General features: G+C 45.3%; 1 protein-coding gene across 1 annotated transcript in view; it reads right to left on the bottom strand.

Moving 5' to 3' along the window:
* The window catches only part of LOC137367180 (dynein axonemal heavy chain 8-like), a 2,531,605-nt gene that overhangs the window by 1,887,515 nt on the left and 622,165 nt on the right, over nucleotides 1-21,925 (bottom strand). The window contains exons 70-73 of the mRNA XM_068028616.1: nucleotides 21,693-21,759; nucleotides 20,549-20,706; nucleotides 17,523-17,626; nucleotides 7,039-7,272 (exon numbers count right to left, since the gene is read on the bottom strand). Of these exons, the coding sequence (XP_067884717.1) occupies nucleotides 7,039-7,272; nucleotides 17,523-17,626; nucleotides 20,549-20,706; nucleotides 21,693-21,759 (563 nt within the window). The remainder of the gene's footprint in view (nucleotides 1-7,038; nucleotides 7,273-17,522; nucleotides 17,627-20,548; nucleotides 20,707-21,692; nucleotides 21,760-21,925) is intronic.

Here is a 21,925-nt window from a genome sequence, read left to right on the forward strand (position 1 = left end):
GGTTACTGACACCTCCGCTAAGGGAAAATGTTTCTTCCTATCTATCCTATCAATGCCCCTCATAATCATGTATACCTCAATCAGGTCCCCCCTCAGCCGAAGGAAAACAACCCTAGCCTATCCAATCTCTCTTCATAGCTGAAATGCTCCAGCCCAGGCAACATCCTGGTGAATCTCCTCTGCACCCTCTCCAGTGCAATTACATCCATCCTATAGTGTGGTGCCCAGAACTGTACACAGTACTCCAGCTGTGGCCTAACTCGTGTTTTATACAGCTCCATTATAACCTCCCTGCTCTTTTATTCGATGCCTCGGCTAATAAAGGCAAGTATCCCATATGCCTTCCTAATCACCTTATCTACCTGTGCTGCTGCCTTCAGAGATCTATGGACAAGTACAACAAGGTTCCTCTGACCTTCTGTACTTCCTAGGGTTCTACCATCCATTGTACATTCCCTTGTCTTGTTAGTCCTCCCAAAATGCATCACCTCACACTTTTCAGGATTAAATTCCATTTGCCACTGGTCTGCCCATTTTACAAGCCTATCTATGTTGTCCTGTAATCTAAGGCTTTCCTCCTCACTATTTACGACATCAGCAATTTTCGTGCCATCTGCAAACTTTCTGATCATACCTCCTGTATTCATGTCTAAATCATTCATGTGCACTACAAACAGCAAGGGTCCCAGCACCGAACCCTGCGATACACCAATGGTCACAGGCTTCCACTCGCAAAAACAACCCTTGGCCATCACCATCCGCCTCCTGCCACAAAGCCAATTTTGGATCCAAATTGCCCTGGATCCCATGGGCTCTTACCTTCCTAACCAATCTCCCATGCGGGACCTTATCAAAAGCCTTACTGAAGTCCATGTAGACTACATCAACTGCTTTACCCTCATCTACACATCTCGTCACCTCCTCGAAAAATTCAATCAAGTTTGTTAGACACGATCTCCCCCTGACAAAGCCATGCTGACTATCCCTGATTAATCCCTGCCTCTCCAAGTGGAGATTAATCCTGTGCCTCAGAATTTTTTCCAATAGTTTCCTTACCACTGATGTTAGACTCATCGGCCTGCAATTACCTGGTTTATCCCTACTACCCTTCTTGAATAATGTTACCACATTCGCTGTCCTCCAGTCCTCTGGTACCGCTACTGTGGCCAGAGAAGATTTGAAAATTTGTGTCAGAGCCCTTGCTATCTCCTCCCTTGCCTCACATAACAGCCTGGGATGCATCTCATCTGGGCCTGGGGATTTATCCACTTTTAAGCCTGCTCAAACAGCTAACACTTCCTCCCTTTCAATGCTAATTTGTTCAAGTATATCACAATCCCCCCTCCCTGATCGCTACACCTACATCGTCCTTTTCCATGGTGAACACAGATGAAAAGCAATCATTTAAAACATAAGAACAGAAGAACTAGGAGCAGAAGTAGGCAATTCAGCCCCTCGAGCCTGCTCCGCCATTCAATACGATCATGGCTGATCTCATCTCAGCCTCAACTCCACTTTCCTGCCCGTTCTCCATAACCCTTCAACCCATTGCTAATTAAAAATCTGTCTATTTCCTCCTTAAATTTATTCAATGTCCCGGCATCTACCGCAATCTGGGGTAGTGAATTCCACAGACTCACGACCCTTTGAGAGAAGTAATTTCTCCTCATCTCGATTTTAAATCTGCTACCCCTTATCCTAAAACTATGACCTCTTGTTCTAGATTGCCCCACCAGAAGAAACATCCTCTCTACGTCGACAATCCCCTGAAACATCTTATGTACTTCAATTACATCTCCTCTCATTCTTCTCAACTCCAGAGAGTAAAGGCCTAAACTGCTCAATCTCTTTTCATGAGACAAACCCCTCATTTCTGAAATCTGGTGAACCTCCTCTGAACTGCCTCCGATGCAACTACATCCCTCCTCACGTAAGGGGACCAAAACTGTATGCAATACTCCAGGTGCGGTCTCACTAATGCCTTGTACAGTTGCAGCAACTGTACAAATCCACTGGAACCTTTCCCACATCCAGGGAATTTTGGAATATTATAACCAATGGATCCACTATCTCCACTGCCACTTCCTTTGAGACCCTAGGATGTACGCCATCAGGCCCTGGGGACTTGTCTGCTTTCAATCCCAATAGTTTGCTCAGTACTTTTTCCCTAGTGATGATTGTTCTAAGTTCCTCAATTTCTATAACCTCTGCATTACTTGTTACTATTGGGATGGTTCTAGTGTCCTTCAATGTGAAAACTGAGGCAAAATACTGATTTCGTGTCTCCGCCATTTCTGTGTTCTCCACTATTAACTCCCCAGTCTCATTCACTTTAGCTACTCTCTTCCCTTTTATATACTTATAGAAGCTTTTGCTATCCATTTTTATATTTTGTGCTAGTTTTCTTTCATAATTTACCTTTGCTCTTTTTATTACTTTTTTAGTAACCCTTTGTTGAACTTTAAAAGTTTCCCAATCTTCCAGCCTGCCACTGGCCTTTGCAACATGGTATGCCTTAGTTTTTGTCTTTATGTTATCCTTACTTCACCTATGTCCTCCGTCTCCACACTCAGATTGCCACTTTTGTCCCCAATGGGCCATACTCTTTCCCTGGTTATCCTCTTGCTCTTAATATACTTATAAAACGCCTTGGGATTTTCCTTTATCTTGCCCACCAGTGTTTTTTCATGTCCCCTCTTTGCTCTACTAATTACTTTTTTAAGTACCCCCCGACACTTTCTATACTCCTCAATGGCCCCCGCTGTTTTTAGCACTCTGAATCTGCCACAAGCCTCCATTTTTTTCCTTATCAAATCCTCTATATCCCTCGACATCCAGGGTTCCCTGGGCTTGTTGGTCCTACCCTTCACTTTTACGGGAACATGTTGGCTCTGAACTCTTCACTATTTCCTTTTTGAATGACTCTCACTGGTCTGATGTAGACTTTCCTACAAGTAGCTGCTCCCAGATCCTGGTTTATCATATTGAAATCGGCCTTCCCCCAATTCAGTACCTTTATTTCCAGTCCATCTTTGCCCTTTTCCATAATTACCATAAATCTTAGAGTTATGGTCACTATCCCCGAAATGCTCCCCCACTGACACTTCTTCCACTTGTCTGGCTTCATTCCTTAGGATTAGGGCCAGTACCGCCCCTTCTCTTGTAGGACTTTCTACGTACAGGCTCAAAAAGCTCTCCTGGATGCACTTTAAGAATTCCGCCCCCTTTAAGCCTTTTGCACTAAGACTATCCCAGTTGATATTGGGGAAGTTGAAATCCATTATTATTATTACCCTATTATTTTTACACCTCTCTGAGATTTGCCTACAAACCTACTCCTCTATCTCTCCCTGACTGTTTGGAGGTCTGTAGTACACTCCCAGCCAAGTGATTGTCCTCTTTTTGTTTTTAAGTTCTACCCATATGGCCTCATTTGTGGAGCCTCCTCCTCTGGTTAGTTGTTTAAATGTCTACGAGCATTCTTGGCTGGATTTTTTTTCTTCTCTTTTTTTTATTCTTTCATGGGATGTGGGCATCACTGGCAAGGCCAGCATTTTTTGCGCATTTCTAATAGCCCTTGACAACTGAGTGACTTGCTAGGCCATTTCAGAGTACAGATAAGAGTCAACCACATTGCTGTGGGTCTGGAGTCACATGTAGGCCAGACCAGGTAAGAGCACATTTCCTTCCCTAAAGGACATTAGTGAACCAGATGAGTTTTTACAACAATCAATGATAGTTTTATGGCACTATTACTGAGACTAGCGTTCAATTCCAGATTAATTAATTAATTGAATTTAAATTTCACCAGCTGCAGATTTGAACCCATGTCTCCAGGGCATTAACCTGCACTTCTGGATTATCAGTTCAGTAAGATGACCGCTGTGCCACCGCCTCCCCACATGGCAGGACTGCAGTTGCTTCTGTTCCGTTGCTTGTGGGATCGCTTAGCTCTGTCTATTGCATGCTGCTTCCGCTGTTTGGCACACAAGTAGTCACGTGTTGTTGCTTCACCAAGATGGCACCTCATTTTTAGGTATGCCTGGTGCTGCTCCTGGCATGCCCTTCTGCACTCTTCATTGAACTAGGGTCGATCCCTCAGCTGATGGTAATGGTGCAGTGAGGGATGTGCTGGATCATGAGGTTACAGATTGTGGTTGAATACAATTCTGCTGCCCCACAGTGCCTCGTGAATGCCCAGTTTTGCATTGCCAGATCTTTTCAGAATCTATCCCATTTAACTCAGCTTCAAGGATAGATTCTCAGGGACAAAGGGGACTCAATGTGAAGACATGGCTACTGAAGCCTATGAGGAACCTTCGCAGTGCAGCAGACAAGAGGTACAACACTTCCACAGGTCCACCCAAACAACATTTGGCAGGCCATTGGGCTGTGGAAGATGAGATTCTGCTGCCTGGATCAATACAGTGGAGCCCTGCAGTATGCCCCAGCAAAGGTCCTGCATATCACGGTGGTCATAGGTTCATAGGAAATAGGAGCAGGAGTAGGCCATTCGGCTCATCAGGCCTGCTCCACCATTCAAACAGATCACTGCTGATCATCTACCTCTACACCATTTTCCCTTCTATCCCATATCCCTTGATGTCATTAGTATTCAGAAATCTATCAATTTCTGTCTTTAACATGCTCAACGATTGAGCTTCCACAGCCCTCTGGAGTTGAGAATTCCACAGATTCACCACCTTCTGAGAAAAGAAATTCCTCTTCATCTCAGTCTGAAATGGCCCACCCCTTACTCTGAGACTGTGTCCCCTTGTTCTAGACTCACCAACCAACAACCTATCCACATCCACCCTGACACACCCTATCAGAATATTATAAGTTTCAATGAGATCACCTCTCATTCTTCAAAACTCTAGAGAATACAGACCCAGTTTCTGCAGTCTCTCCTCATAAGACAATCCTGTCATCCCAGGGATTAGTCTGGTGAACCACTGTTGCACTCTCTCTATAGCAAGTATATCTTTCCTTAGATAAGGAGACCAAAACTGTACACAATAATTCAGTTGCGGTCTCATCAATGCTTTATACAATTGAGGCAATACATCTTTCCTCCGGTATTCAAATCCCCTTGCAATGAAGGCCAACACACCATTTGCCTTCTTAATTGCTCGCTGCACCGGCATACTAGCTTTTAGTGACTTATGAACAAGGACACCCAGCTCTCTTTGGACATCAACACTTCCCAACCTCTCATCATTTAAGAAATACTCTGCCTTTCTGTTTTTCTATCAATGTGGATCACTTCATACTTATTCACATTATATTCCATCTGCCACGTTCTTGCCCATTCACTTAGCCTGTCCAAATCCCCTTGAAGCCTGCTTGCATCCTCCTCACAACTGACATTCCCTCCTAGTTTTGTGTCAGCTGCAAATTTGGAAATATTACAATTGGTCCCTATATCCAAGTCATTTATATAGATTGTAAACAGCTGTGGCCCAAGCACTGATCCTTGCGGTGCCCCACTAATAACAGCCTGCCATTCTGAGAATGACCCATTTTTTCCTACTCTCTGTTTTCTGTCTGTTAACCAATTTTCTTTCCATACCAGTATATTAACCCCCCAATCCCATGTTCTCTAATTTTGTTCACTAACCTCCTGTGTGGGACCTTTTCAAAAGCCTTCTGAAAATCCAAATACACCACATTCACTGGTTCTCCTTTATCTATGCTGCAAGTAATATCCTCAAAAAACTCCAATAGGTTTGTCAAACATGATTTGCATTTCACAAATCCATACTGACTCCGCCCAATCATATCATTATTTTCCAAGTGTCCAGTTATCTCACGTTTATAATAGATTCCAACCTTTTCCCTACTACTGATGTCAAACTAACAGGTCTGTAATTCTCCATTTTTTCTTTTTTTTTAATTCTTTCATGGGACATCGGCGTCGCAGGCCAGGCCAGCATTTATTGTCCATCCCTAATTGCCCTTGAAATGGCCTCGTAAGCCATTGAAATGAAATGTAAGAGTCAACCACATTGCTGTGGATCTGGAGTCACTTGTAGGCCAGACCAGGTAAGGACAGCAGATTTCCTTAAGGAAATTAGTGAACCAGATGGGTTTTTACAGCAATTGACAATGGTTTCATGGCCATCATTAGACTAGCTTTAAATTCCAGATTTCTTTTTTATTAATTGAATTCAGATTCCACCTTCTGCTGTCGTGGGATTCAAACCCATGTCCCCAGAGCAATACCTGGGTCTCTGGGTTACTAGTCCAGTGACAATACCAGTACACCACCGCTTCCCCTTCTCTCACTCCCTTCATAAATAGTGGGGTTATATTTGCTAGTTGCTAGGGCAGCACAGTGGTGCAGTGGTTAGCACCGCAGCCTCACAGCTCCAGCAACCCGAGTTTGGTTCTGGGTACTGCCTGTGCGGAATTTGCAAGCTCTCCCTGTGACTGCGTGGGTTTCCGCTGCGTGCTCTGGTTTCCTCTCACAGCCAAAGAATTGCAGGTTGATAGGTAAATTGGTCATTGTAAATTGCCCCCAGTGTAGGTAGGAGAATGGTGGGGTTGTGGTAGGGAATATGGGATTAATGTAGGATTAGTATAAATGGGTGGTTGTTGGTCGGCACAGACTCGGTGGGCCAAAGGGTCTGTTTCAGTGCTGTATCACTCTATAACTCTTTCCAGTCTGCAGGGACCCTTCCAGAAACTATGGAATTTGGAAAGGTAACCAGCAATGCATCTACTAACTCTATAGCCACCTCCTTCAATACTCTGGGATGTAGCTCATCCAGTCCAGGAGATATATCAACTTTCAAACCAATTAACTTTTCTAGTATTACCTCTTTATTGATACTAATGACTTTCAGTTCCTCATTTTTACAAATCCTTTGGTTCCCTAGTATATCTGGGAGATTTTCTGTGTCTTCCTCTGTGAAGACAGACACAAAGCAATAGTTTAGTCTCTCCACCATTTCCTCATTCTCCACCAGAAACTCTCCTGTCTCTGCCTGCAATGGACCCACATTCATCATTGCTAATCGTTTCCTTTTCACATACCTAAGGAAGCGTTTGCAGTCCGCCATTATGTTTCTGGCTAGCTTAGATTCATAATCTCTTTTCCCGTTCTGCCTCAGTTTCTTGATCCTCCTTTGTTGGACTCTAAATTGCTCACAATCCTTGGGCTTGCCACTTTTTCTGGCGACCTTATAAGCCACCTCCTTTGACTTAATGCAATCCTTAACTTCTTTTACGAGCCATGGTTGATTCATCTTTCCTGTTGAGTTTTGGTGTCTTAGAGAATGTATATTTGTTGTAAACTGTGTAATACTTCTTTAAATACTAGTCATTGCCTGTCTACTGTCAAATTTGGTCTGCTGTGCACTGCACAATCTAACACTGCAGAATGGGAAGGCCTTGCATCAAGAAGGCATGACTGAACACCAGGCACCTTGGGATGATGAAGTCCATGTACCGGAGGTGAGGTCCATTGAGAGACGCACAAGGGAGGCTCGAGACAATCTCATACTGACCCGGTTCCTGCCAACAATGACGCCTGCTCCAAATGGACTCAAAAAATATTCACCTCACTGTATTCCAGGTGTCGCCTGTTTCCTATCACATCCCTGTGCCTCGTGCCCAGGCTCACCAGGTGAATGTACAGAGCTGAGAAGTTGACCGGGGTGGCCTGCCCCTGCACTGGCAGCCCATAGAGGGAACAAGGGTGAAGGTGGCATCTGACAGGGCAGCAAGGAAAGCATGAAATATTCTCAGCAAAGAAAGTCACCTCCATTTATTGAAATGGCCACAGAATCACAAAATCACAGAATTGTTAGTGTAGAAGGAGGCCATTCAGTCCATCGTGTCTGCACCAGCTCTCTCAAAGAGCAATTCATTCAGTTCCATTCCCCCACCTTCTCCCCGTAACCCTGCACCATTCTTCCTTTTCATATAACAGTCTACATCCCTTTTGAATGCTTCAACTGAACATGCCTCCACCACACTCTCAGGCAGTGCATTCCAGACCTTAAACACTCTGCGTGAAAAAGTTTTTCCTCATGTCACTTTTGCTTCTCTTGCCAAATACTTTAAATCTGTGGCTTCTCGTTCTCGATCCTTTCACAAGTGGGAACAGTTTCTGTCTATCTGCTCTCTCCAGACCCCTCATGATTTTGAATACCTCTATCAACTCACCTCTCAGCCTTCTCTTCTCCAAGGAAAACGGTCCTAACTTCTCCAATCTATCTTCATAACTGAAGTTCCTCATCCCGAGAACCATTGTTGTGAATCTTTTCTGCACTCTCTCCAATGCTCTCATGCCTTTCCTAAAGTGTGGCGCCCAGAACTGGGCATAATACTACGGCTGAGGCCGAACTAGTATCTTATACAAGTTCAACATAACTTCCTCACTCTTGTACTCTATGCCCCTATTAATAAAACCCAGGATACTATATGCTTTATTAACTGTTCTCTCAACCTGTCCTGCCACCTTCAATCAATTAAGCACAGGTCCCTCTGCTCCTGCACCCACTTTAGAGTTGTACCCTTTATTTTATATTGTTTCTCCATGTTCTTCCGACCAAAATGAATCAATTCACATTTCTCTGCATTGAACATCATCTGCCAACTGCCTGCCCATTCCACCAACTTGTCTATGTCCTTTTGGAGCTCCACACTATCCTCCTCACAGTTCACAATGTTTCCAAGTTTTGTATCATCTGCAAACTTTGAAACTGTGCCCTGTACACCAAAGTCTTGGATTATAATATATTATCAGGAAAAGCAAGGGTCCCAACACTAATGCCTGGGGAACTCCACTACAATCCTTTCTCCAGCCCGTAAAATATCCATTAACCACTGCTCTTTGTTTCCTGTCACTCAGCCAATTTCATATTCATGTTGCTTTCAGCCCTTTTATTCCATGAGCTACAGGTCTGCTCATAAATCTGTTGTGTGGCACTGGATCAAACACCTTTTGAAAGTCCATGTCCACCACATCAACAGCATTCCCCTAGTCAACCCTCTCTGGTACCTCCTCAAAAAACTCCAGTAAGTTAGTTAAACATGATTTTCCCTCAAGAAATCCATGCTGGCTTTCCTTCATTAACCCGCATTTGTCCATCTGACTATTAATTTTGTCTCGAATTATGTTTTCTGGAAGTTTCCCCACCACTGAAGTTAAATTAACTGGCTTGTAGTTGCTGGGCTTATCTTTACAACCTTTTTTGAACAAGGGTGTAACATTTGCAATTCTCCAGTCTACTGGCACCATCCCGGGTCTAAGGAAGACTAAAAGTTATGGCCAGTGCCTCTGCAATTTCCACCCTCACTTCCCTTAGTATCCTTAGATGCATCTCATCTGGTCCTGGTGGTTCATCCACTTTATGTACAGAAAGCCTATCTAATATATCCACTTGATCAATTTTAAACCCTTCTAGTGTATGAATTAACTCCTCTTTCACCACTGTCTGGGTTGCATCTTCTTCCCAGGTAAAGACAGATGCAAAGTCGCCCATTTAGGACAGAGATGAAGAGAATTTCTTTTTTCTCAGTGGGTTGTGCGACTTTGAAAATCTCTGCCTCAGAATGTGGTGGAGACAGGGTCATTGAATATTTTTAAGGTGGAGGTAGATAGATTTTTGTCAGGCAAGGCAATCAAATGTTATTGAACTAGATGTGACAGTGGAATTTGTGACAAAAACAGATCAGCCATTATCTTATTGAATGGTGGAGCAGGCTCGAGAGGCCGAATGGCCTACATCTGCTCCTAATTCGTATGTTTGTATGGTCCATAATTGGCCCCACTCCTCCTTTTACCACCCTTTTACTATTTATATGCCTTTCAAAAACTTTGAGATTTCCTTTAATGCTAGCTGCCAGTCTCTTTTCATGTTCTCTCTTTGCTTCTCTTATTTGCTTTTTCACTTCCCATCTGGACCTTCTTTATTCAGCCTATTTCTCAATAGGATTTTCTACCTGGCAGCTGTCATAAGCACACTTTTTCTTTATCTTAATCTCTCCCACTTTTGTCATCCAGGGAGCTCTGGATTTGTTTGCCCTAACTTTCCCCTTCGAGGGGACATGCGTTGACTGTGCCTGAACTATCTCTTCTTTGAAGGTAAACCATTGTTTAGCTATATTTTTTCCTGCCAATATTTGACTCCAATTTATGCGCCCAAGCTTCATTCTTATCCTGTTGAAGTTGGCTTTCCCTCAGTTAATTATTCTCACCCTGCATTGTTCTTTGTCCTTTTCCATAGTCAGCCTAAACCTTATGATACAATGATCACTATCTCCTAAATGCTCTCTGATTGATACTTGATCCACTGGGCCCATCTCATTCCCATGAACCAGGTCTAGCAGTGCCTCCTTTCTCGTTGGACTGGCAACATACTGTTGTAGAAAAATTTCCTGAACACACTCGAGGAACTCTTGCCCCTCACTGCCTTTTACCCTACTATTATCCCAGTCTATGTTTGGATAATGAAATAACCATATAATTTTTGCACCGCTCTGTAATTTCCTTACAAATTTGTTCCTCCACATCCTTCCCACCAGCTGGTGGCAGACAGCCAACACCGAGCAATATAACGCAACCTTTTTTTTTCTTTAGCTCTAGCCAAATTGATTCTGTCCTTGACCCCTCTGGGAGATCCATTTTCTCCAGCACTGCAATGCTCTCCTTAATCAATACTGCCACCCCTCCCCCTTTTTTCCCTTTCCTATCTTTCCTGAACTCCTTGTATCCAGGAATATTTAACACCCAATCCTGCCCTTCTTTGTACAAGGTCTCTGTTATAGCCACGCATATTTCCACATGGCAATCTTTGCCTGTACTGTACCAATCTTATTAACCACACTCCATACATTCACGGACATGCACATTAACCCTGATTTAGACTTTATTATTTTCCCCCTTACTCTGATAATACCCAATAACAAGACCAAGTTATACACACCCATTAAACCCCAAGTGCATCGAGGTGCTCTTCTTCATGCATGTCAAAGAACAAAGAACATAGAGCAGTACAGCACAGGAACAGGCCATTCGGCCCTCCAAGCCTACGCCGATCTTGATGCCTATCTAAACTAAAACCTTCTGCACTGTATCCCTCTATTCCCATCCTATTCATTTATTTGTCAAGGTACCTCTTAAACGTCGCTATTGTACCTGCTTCCACCACCTCCCCTGGCAGCAAGTTCCAGGCACTCACCACCCTCTGTGGAAAGAACTTGCTCCGCATATCCCCTCTAAACTGTACCCCTCGCAACTTAAACCTATGTCCCCGAGTAACTGACTCTTCCACCCTGGGAAAAAGATTCTGTCTATCCACTCTGTCCATGCCACTCATAACTTTGTAAACCTCTATCATGTCCCCCCTCCACCTCCGTCACTCCAGTGAAAACAATCCGAGTTTATCCAACCTCTCCTCATAGCTAATGCCCTCCAGACCAGGCAACATCCTGGTAAACCTCTTCTGTACCCTCTCCAAAGCCTCCACGTCCTTCTGGTAGTGTGGCAACCAGAATTGCATGCAATATTCTAAGTGTGGCCCAACTAAAGTTCTGTATAGCTGCAGCATGACTTGCCAATTTTTATACTCCATGCCCGGACCGATGACGGTAAGCATGCCGTATGCCTTCTTGACTACTTTATCCACCTGCGTTGCCACTTTCAGTGACCTGTGGACCTATACGCCCAGATCTCTCTGCCTGTCAATACTCCTAAGGGTTCTGCCATTTACTGTATACCTCCCACCTGTATTAGATCTTCCAAAATACATGACCTTACATTTGTCCGGATTAAACTCCATCTGCCATTTCTCCACCCAAGTCTCCAACCGATCTATATCCTGCTGTATCCTTTGACAATCCTCATCACTATCCGCAACTCCACCAATCTTTGTGTCGTCTGCAAACTTACTAATCAGACCAGCTACATTTTGCTCCAAATCATTTATATATACTACAAAGAGAAAAGGTCCCAGCACTGATCCCTGCGGAACACCACTAGTCACAGCCCTCCATTCAGAAAAGCACCCTTCCACTGCTACCTTCTGTCTTCTGTGACCGAGCCAGTTCTGTATCCATCCTGGCAGCTCACCTCTGATCCCGTGTGACTTCACCTTTTGTACCAGTCTGCCATGAGGGACCTTGTCAAAGGCTTTACTGAAGTCCATATAGACAACATCCACTGCCCTTCCTTCATCAATCATCTTCGTCACTTCCTCAAAAAACTCAAATCAAGTTAGTGAGACACGACCTCCATGCTGCCTCTCACTAATACGTTCATTTGTTTCCAAATGGGAGCAAATCCTGTCCCGAAGAATTCTCTCTAATAATTTCCCTACCACTGACGTAAGGCTCACCGGTCTATAATTTCCTGGATTATCCTTGCTACCCTTCTTAAACAAAGGAACAACATTGGCTATTCTCCAGTCCTCTGGGACCTCACCTGTAGCCAATGAGGATACAAAGATTTCTGTCAAGGCCCCAGCAATTTCTTCCCTTGCCTCCCTCAGTATTCTGGGGTAGATCCCATCAGATCCTGGGGACTTATCTCACTTAATGCTTTGCAAGATGCTCAACACCTCCTCCTTTTTTGATAACGACATGACCCAGACTATCTACACTCCCTTCCCTAGACTCATCATCCACCAAGTCCTTCTCTTTGGCGAATACTGATGCAAAGTACTCATTTAGTACCTCGCCCATTTCCTCTGGCTCCACACATAAAAAAGGGGCATCACACTACTTGGAGTGTACAAGAGACCCCCAAATAGTGAGACGGAGGCAGAAAAACAAATATGTCGGTAAATTTCTGAGTGCAAAAACTATAGGGCGGTAATAGTTGGGGATTTCAACTACCCCAATATTAACTGAGATGCAATCAGTGTAGGACACAGAGGGGACAAAACTCTCGAATTGCATTCAGGGGAGCTTTTTTAGCCAGCATGGAACAAGCCCAATGAGAGGGGGCGCAATTCTAGATTTAGTCTTCGGTAATGAAGTTGGGCAAGTGGAGGAAGTAACAGTGGGTGATCATTTTGAAGATAGTTACCACAATACAGTAAATTTTAGCATAATCATGGAAAAGGACAAAGATAAACATGAGTAAAAGTTCGAAATTGGGGGAAGGTAAATTTAAAGAAACTGAGAGGTGATCTGACGAAAGTGGCCTGGATACAGCTACTCAGGGGAATATCAGTGGCAAACCAGTGGGAGGCATTCAAAAGGGAGATACTATGGTTCTATGGTATGAAGTCTAGTTTGTCTGAGTGCTGCTCGGAAATTTGGTAAGTGAGGGAAATTTAACGGTTGAACTCTTTTAAAAATCCAGTAAAGTTTGCATTTAGCATTGAACTTGTAGTTTCTTTCAGTCTCAGTCAATGATAAGATGCCTGCTCGTGGCTGCATAGTTACTTAATTGAGTGACTAGTTCGAACTGATACCCTCGGCAGTGAGGCCTGACTCCGGTATCTGGAATTTAAGCAAGTACACAAACTGGAGGTTTTGCTTCTTTGGCCTCCTTGTCTCGAGAGACAATGGGTAAGCGCCTGGAGGTGGTCAGTGGTTTGTGGAGCAGCGCCTGGAGTGGCGAGAAAGGCCAATTCTAGAGTGACAGACTCTTCCACAGGTGCTGCAGAAAAATTTGTTTGTCAGGGCTGTTCCACAGTTGGCTCTCCCCTTGCGCTTCTGTCTTTTTTCCTGCCAACTGCTAAGTCTCTTCAACTCGCCACACTTTAGCCCCGCCTTTATGGCTGCCCGCCAGCTTTGGCGATCGCTGGCAACTGACCCCCACGACTTGTGATCAATGTCACAGGACTTCATGTCGCGTTTGCAGACTTCTTTAAAGCGGAGACATGGACGGCCAGTGGGTCTGATACTTGTATCGAGCTCGCTGTACAATGTGTCTTTGGGGATCCTGCCATCTTCCATGCGGCTCACATGGCCAAGCCATCTCAAGCGCTGCTGACTCAGTAGTGTGTATAAGCTGGGGATGTTGGCCGCCTCGAGGACTTCTGTGTTGGAGATACGGTCCTGCCACCTGATGCCAAGTATTCTCCGGAGGCAGCGAAGATGGAATGAATTGAGACGTCGCTCTTGGCTGACATACGTTGTCCAGGCCTCGCTGCCATAGAGCAAGGTACTGAGGACACAGGCTTGATACACTCGGACTTTTTGTGTTCCATGTCAGTGCGCCATTTTCCCACACTCTCTTGGCCAGTCTGGACATAGCAGTGGAAGCCTTTCCCATGCGCTTGTTGATTTCTGCATCTAGAGACAGGTTACTGGTGATAGTTGAGCCTAGGTAGGTGAACTCTTGAACCACTTCCAGAGCGTGGTCGCCGATATTGATGGATGGAGCATTTCTGATGTCCTGTCCCATGATGTTCGTTTTCTTGAAGCTGATGGTTAGGCCAAATTCATTGCAGGCAGCTGCAAACCTGTCGATGAGACTCTGCAGACGCTCTTCAGTATGAGATGTTAATGCAGCATCGTCAGCAAAGAGGAGTTCCCTGATGAGGACTTTCTGCACTTTGGTCTTCGCTCTTAGATGGGCAAGGTTGAACAACCTGCCCCCTGATCTTGTGTGGAGGAAAATTCCTTCTTCTGAAAACTTGAACGCATGTGAGAACAGCAGGGAGAAGAAAATCCCAAACAGTGTGGGTGCGAGAACACAGCCCTGTTTCACGCCACTCAGGATAGGAAGGGGTCTGATGAGGTGCCGCTTTGCTGAATTGTGCCTTTCATATTGTCATGGAATGAGGTGATGATACTTAATAGCTTTGGTGGACATCCGATATTTTCTAGTAGTCTGAAGAGACCATGTCTGCTGACGAGGTCAAAGGCTTTGGTGAGATCAATGAAAGCCATGTAGAGGGGCATCTGTTGTTCACGGCATTTCTCCTGTATCTGACGAAGGGAGAACAGCATGTCAATGGTCGATCTCTCTGCACGAAAGCCACACTGTGCCTCAGGGTATACTCGCTCGGCCAACTTCTGGAACCTGTTTAAAGCGACTTGAGCAAAGACTTTTCCCACTATGCTGAGCAGGGAGATTCCACGGTAGTTGTTACAGTCACCGCGGTCACCTTTGTTTTTATAGAGGGTGATGATATTGGCATCGCGCATGTCCTGAGGTACTGCTCCCACGTCCCAGCACAGGCAAAGCAGTTCATGTAGTGCTGAGAGTATAGCAGGCCTGGCACTCTTGATTATTTCAGGGGTAATGCCGTCCTTCCCAGGGGCTCTTCCGCTGGCTAGAGAATCAATGGCATCACTGAGTTCCGATTTTGTTGGCTGTCCGTCCAGCTCATCCATGACTGGTAGAGGCTGGGCTGCATTGAGGGCAGTCTCAGTGACAACATTCTCCCTGGAGTACAGTTCTGGGTAGTGCTCAACCCAGTGGTCCATTTGCTTGCGTTGGTCAGTGATTGTGTCCCCTGATTTAGATTTGATTGGGGCGATCTTCTTGATGGTTGGCCCAAAAGCTCTCTTAATGCCATCATACATTCTTCTGATGGTACCGGTGTCTGAGGCCAGCTGAATATGACTGCATAGGTGTTGCCAGTAGTCATTTGCGCAGCGCCTCGCTGTTCTTTGTGCAGTGCTTCTGGCTGCTTTAAGTGCTACGGATGTTAACTCGCTGGGGGCTTTCTTGTAGTTCAACAGTGCAATGCGTTTAGCGGCTATGACAGGTTCCAGCTCTTCAAAATGAGATTGAATCCAGTCTGCATTCCTCTTCGCATGTTTGCCATAAGTGGTCAAAGCTGACTCATAGATGGCGTCTCTGATGTGGGCCCACCTAGTCTCAGCATCCCCTGTGGGAGTGTTTTGAAGGGCTTTTACAAGTGAATTTAGAAATTTTTGTAACAGCTGTCGATGAGAAATTCTGCTCGTGTTGATGCGCGGGTGGCCCTTCTGCTTGGAGTGATGCAGCTTCTTTGGTTTGAGTCTAACCTTGCTGCACACCAGGGAGTGGTCGGTGTCGTAGTCCGCACTGTGGAAGCTGCGTGTGATTTGAACACAGTTTAAGCTCGCCTTGTGACGATGAGGTCCAGCTGGTGCCAACGACGCGATCTTGGGTGCCTCCATGAAACCTGGTGACAGGGTTTAGTGTGAAAGAACGAGTTGGTGATGCAGAGGTTGTGATAGGTACACAACCCAAGCAGTCTCTGTCCATTCTCATTCATCCTTCCAACGCCATAGCGCCCAAGGCAGGATGGCCATGAGTCATGGTCAGCCCCAACCCTGACATTAAAGTCCCCCAGCAGGAACAGGTGTTCGGTGTTGGGGATGCTACCAATGATATTATGGAGTTCCTCGCAGAACTGGTCTTTAGCTTCAGGTGGGGAGCAGAGTGTTGGAGCATAGATGCTGAGTAGGTGTACTGGACCAGAGGCGGTGAGCAGTCGGATGGACAGTATGCGTTCCGAGCTATTTGAGGGAGGCTCTATCAAGCTGAGCAAGGAGTTTCTGATGGCGAAGCCCACTCCATGCTGTCTTGGTTCTTCCGGATCCCTACATTGCCAGAAGAAGGTGTAGTCTTGCTCTGTTAGAGATCCACTCGCAGGGAGGCGTGTCTCCTGAAGTGCTGCAATGTCTACATTGAGTCTCCTGAGCTCGTTCTTAATGATGGCCGTCTTCCGAGAATCGTTGATTTGTGTAAGGTCTTCCGACAGGCCAGGACACACAGTTCTGATGTTCCAGCTTGCAAAACGAAGGGCTGGTACCTTCTTTCCTTTTTCGTGCTGTTTGGTGCGGTGTTGCAGTCCACTTTTTGGGCAATGACCCTGAGCTCCAAGCACTCACTGAAGCAGGTGGACTGTGGCGGGACAGAACCTTATTGACCGGGGGCTGCCCGGTTTGAGGCGGTCGGTAGCTGTCCGGTGAGGTGCGATGAACTCTCCCACCGACAAAGGCAACCCGTGGCGCCCAATCTATGCCAATTGAGCTGGACCTATAACCCGTAACTGCTGCCTTCCGTGTTGTTTCGGGGTCGCTGTGAGGCGACTATGGAGTGACCTCTCCATGGCGCATGCCTGGGCGAATGTATGGAGGTTGAGAGTTGCCCAGCTGTCAGAACTCCCCTTTCGGCCTTTCTGGTGGGGTCCAACGGAGTGCAGAGCACGACGGGAGGGAGGTACGGGAGGGAGGTACGGGAGGGAGAGTGGAGCTGGGAAGGGGAAGGGGGGAAGGGGAAGGGGGGGAAGGGGAAGGTGGGGGGGAAGGGGATGGGGGGGGAAAGGTGGTGCAGGAAGTAAACCATTTCATCAGTTCCCACCATCGACACCGGGAAAGCTCATCCGCGTCCTCCGGGAGGTGAGCGACAGCCTCGGGCGCCGGTACCAGCAGGAATTCGCCGACATTGCGCTGCAGATGCTCTCCGAGCCATCTCCCGCAGGCGCTTTGAAGTTGTGGCCGAGGAGCCATTCGTGGCTTTTTACGTGTTCGGGGCACCTTTTTCTCAAGGCTTTCCCTCTGTGATCGTCTTATTTCCCGAGAGTCCCGCTGCTCCTTCTTCTCTTCAATGGACTTACCGCACGCCGTGGCCGCGGACACTCTGGACGGTGCAGACAGCAGGATCGAAGATCAAAGTAAGTGGCATGAAGTTCAGCTTGACAGAGAATTGCTGATTAGAATACTAATTGAACACAGGAATTTGGTAAGTGAGGAAATTCAGCGCAGTGAGGGTAAAAGTGCTGTTTTGGTCTTTTACACAAGAAGTAGTGGTCCGAGAGGGAGAGCAGGATACAGTGAGAGCTGAGAGCTGAAGTCCAGAGGCATTAATCAAGCAAGCAGTAAAGTGATTGGAACCTGTTTTTCATGTTTTTGCATTTGGACGGAGCAGTTCATTATTCTGCCATTAACATTCTCTCTGGTCTAATGCTCTGTATTTTATTCCAACTATTATGGCGAGGTGGTGGCATCACTGGACCAATAATCGAGGCGAATGTTTTGGGTACATGGGTTTGAATCCCACCACAGCAGATGGTGAAGTTTGAATTCAATTAATTGATCTGGAATTAAAAGCTAGTCTGATGGTGACTATGAAGCCATTGTTAATTGCTGGTAAAAACCCATCTGGTTCACACATGTCCTTCAGGGAAGGAAATTAGATTAGATTAGAGATACAGCACTGAAACAGGCCCTTCGGCCCACCGAGTCTGTGCCGAACATCAACCACCCATTTATACTAATCCTACACTAATCCCATATTCCTACCAAACATCCCCACCTGTCCCTATATTTCCCTACCACCTACCTATACTAGTGACAATTTTTTTATAATGGCCAATTTACCCATCAACCTGCAAGTCTTTTGGCTTGTGGGAGGAAACCGGAGCACCCGGAGAAAACCCACGCAGACACAGGGAGAACTTGCAAACTCCACACAGGCAGTACCCGGAATCGAACCCGGGTCCCTGGAGCTGTGAGGCTGGGGTGCTAACCACTGCGCCACTGTGTCCTTACCTGGACTGGCCTACATGTGACTCCAGACCTACACCAATGTGGTTGACTCAAAATGCCCTCTGAAATGGCCTAACAAGACACTCAGTTCAAAGGCAATTAGGGATGGGTAATAAATGCTGGCCTCGCCAGTGATGCCCATATTCCACAAAGCAGTCCCTTTGCCTTTTGTTCTGTGACATCTCTATCGTTAATCTCTTCTGCCCTCTTTCCTATCACACAACTTTCCTTTTGTTCTTTTTCCCCCCTCCGCCCTTTCACTTGCTCAAAGCCCATTACATTTCTAACTTTTGCCAGTTTTGATGAAAGGTCACAGACCTGAAATGTGAACTCTGCTTCTTTCTCCACAGATGCTGACAGACCTGCTGAGTATTTCCAGCACTTCTGTTTTTATTTCAGATTTCCAGCATCTGCATATTTTGTATTTATTTTAGTGTTTAATTCACTGCCACTTCTGTTCCAGGAATGCCTACCTTGAAGAAGTACTGCTCTTCTCTCAGACCGGATTTCCCTTTGTCTCTTTTGTCTTGTTCACCTTCATTCATTGCTTTCCATTCAATTGCAGGAGGAGTAACACTTGCCCTTTTACCTCCTCCCTCCTCACCATCCAAGGCCCCAAATACTCCTTCCAGGTGAAGCAGCAATTTACTTCTACTTCTTTCAACTTAGTATACTGTATTCGCTGCTCACAATGTGGTAATCTCTACAGTGGGGAGACCAAATGAAGATTGGATGACCACTTCACGGAGCACCTCCTCTCAGTCCGCAAGCATGATCCTGAGCTTCCTCACCTGTCATTTCAATTCACCATTCTGCTCTCATACCCTCATTTCTGGCCTTGGCCTGCCAGTATTCCAATGAAGCTCAATGTAAGCTTGAGGAATAGCACCACATCTTCCAGTTAGGCACTCTACAGCCTTCTGGATTCAACATTGAGTTCAATAATTTCAGAGCATGACTGCAATTTTAATTTTTTTACATTTTTATTTTTTTTTTCATGTTTTTGGACAGAGCTGTTCATTATTCTGCCATGAACACTCTCTCTGGACTATGACTACTTTTACTCCAACTATTTGTACTCCCTTTGACTTTGGTTCTGTGACATCTCTATCGTTAATCTCTTCTGCCCTCTGCCCTATCACACAACTTCCCTTTTGTTCTTCTTCCCAGATCCTCCCTTTCACTTGCTCAAAGTCCATGACATTTCTAACATTTGCCAGTTCTCATGACAGGTCACAGACCTGAAACGTTACCTCTGCTTCTCTTTCCACAGATGCTGCCAGACCTGCTGAGTGTTTCCAGCACTTTCTGGGTTTTTCTCAGTTCCCTTTTTTTAAAAACTAGGGCAGTAGTTTAAACTAGAACCGCGGACATATAAGTACTGTATTAAATGTTTAGCTTAATGAGTTATGTATTTGATATAGAAATAAATAATTACTGAGTGATATAATTAGCTAAACAAAATACAATAATGATGACAGGGCAGGTGATATATTGTTGCTGTGGAATGTGGGAGTATGATCCACAGGAATCATATCTGCAGTAAGTGTCTGTAGCTCGAGGATCTTTGGCTCAGAATTGATGAGGTGGAGTCCAAGCTTGGGACACTGTGATGCATCAGGGAGGGGGAAATTTACCCAGACACTTTATTCCAAGAGACAGTCACACCCCTTAGGCTAGGTACTTCAGATTTGGTCCGTGGTTAGGGACAGGAGGGTGTGACTACAAGTGGGGCAAGTATGGGGATCCGGAAGGTAGTACTGGAGGTGCCTCAGCCCTTCCGCTTAGCCAAAAGGTTTGAGGTTCTTGCAGCATGTGGGGGCAAGAGCAACGACTGCAGAGAGGCTGTGCAAACTGACAACAACACTGTGGCACATGGGGGCGCTCAAATGGGGTGAGTAAAAAGGAATGTAGTAGTACTAGAGAATAGTATAGTTAGGGGAATAGATACTGTTTTCTGCAGCTGAGAACATTAGTCCCGTAGCTTGTGTCGCCTGCCCGTTGCTCAAGTTAAGGACATCTACTCGGGGCTGGAGAGGAACTTCCGCAACAAGAAAGAATCCAAACATCTTCCGTTGACATTCAATGACATTACCGTCGCTGAATCCTCCACTATCAACATCTTCAGGGTTACCTTGACCAGAAGCTGAACTGGGCTAGCCATATAAATACTGTAGATGCAAGAACAGGCCAGAAGCTGGGAATTCTGTGGCAAGTAACTCACCTCCTGACTCCCCAAAGCCTGTCCACCATCTACAAGGCACAAGTCACGAGTGTGATGGAATACTCCCCACTTTCCTGGATGAGTATAGCTCGAACAACACTCAAGAAGCTCAACACCATCCACCACCTTCAACATTCACTCCCTCCACCACTGACACACAGTGGCAGCAGTGTGCACCAGCCTTTCTCCTTAACTTTCTAAATCACCCCTCATGTGAACCCTCACAACAGTATTTTGTTGAAAGCCCTCTCTCCATATGATTTACCAGGAGACTGGTCCCAGCACATTTCAAGTAAAGGTTGTCCCAATGGTGCAACTTCCTCTTTCCACAGTACTGGTGCCAGTGCCCCACGAATCAAAACCGATTTTTCCCATGCCAATCTTTGAATCACGCATTCAACTCTCTGACCTCATTTACCCTATGCCAATTTGCTCGTGGCTCAGGTAGTCATGAAGATTATTACCTTTGTGGGTTTTTAAAAAAAAATTGTTCCCTAGCAGCTCATACTCCCTCAGCAAACCACTTTCTTAGACCTATGTCATTGGTACCCACATGGATCGTGACAACTGGATCCTTCCACTGTGAAAAGGAAAAAATTAGGAAGGACAAATGTGGATCCATTACAGAAGGAGACAGGAGAATTTATAAGAGAGAATAGAGAAATGGTGGAGAAACTAAACAATTACTTTGTGTCGTTTTCACGGAGGAAGATACCGAAAATCTCTCAGAAATATTAGGGAACTAAGAGACTTGTGAAAATGAGGAACTGAAAGTCATTAGTATTAATAAAGAGGTAGTACTCAAAAAATTAACTGGATTGCAGGTTGATAAATTCCTTGGATCAGATGAGCTACATCCCAATGTTGAAGGAAGTGGCTATAGAGATAGTAGATGCATTGATGGTTATCTTTCACAATTCCATAGATTATGGAAAGGTTCCTGCAGACTGGAAAGAAGCAAATGTAACCTTACTATTTAAGAAAGGAGGGAGAAAAAAAATGGGGAACTACAGACCTGTTAGTTTGACATCAGTAGCAGGGAAATTGTTCGAATCCATTAGAAAGGATGCGATAACTAGACACTTAGAAAATAATGATATGATTGGGCAGAGTCAACATAAATTTATGAAAGGGAAATCATGCTTGACAAACCTGTTGGAGTTTTTTGAGGATGTTACTTGCAGCATAGATAAAGAACAAAGAACAAAGAAAATTACAGCACAGGAACAGGCCCTTCGGCCCTCCAAG

The sequence above is a fragment of the Heterodontus francisci genome, chromosome 3 (genome assembly GCF_036365525.1).
Source record: "Heterodontus francisci isolate sHetFra1 chromosome 3, sHetFra1.hap1, whole genome shotgun sequence".
In the NCBI taxonomy this organism is placed as follows: Eukaryota; Metazoa; Chordata; class Chondrichthyes; order Heterodontiformes; family Heterodontidae; genus Heterodontus; species Heterodontus francisci.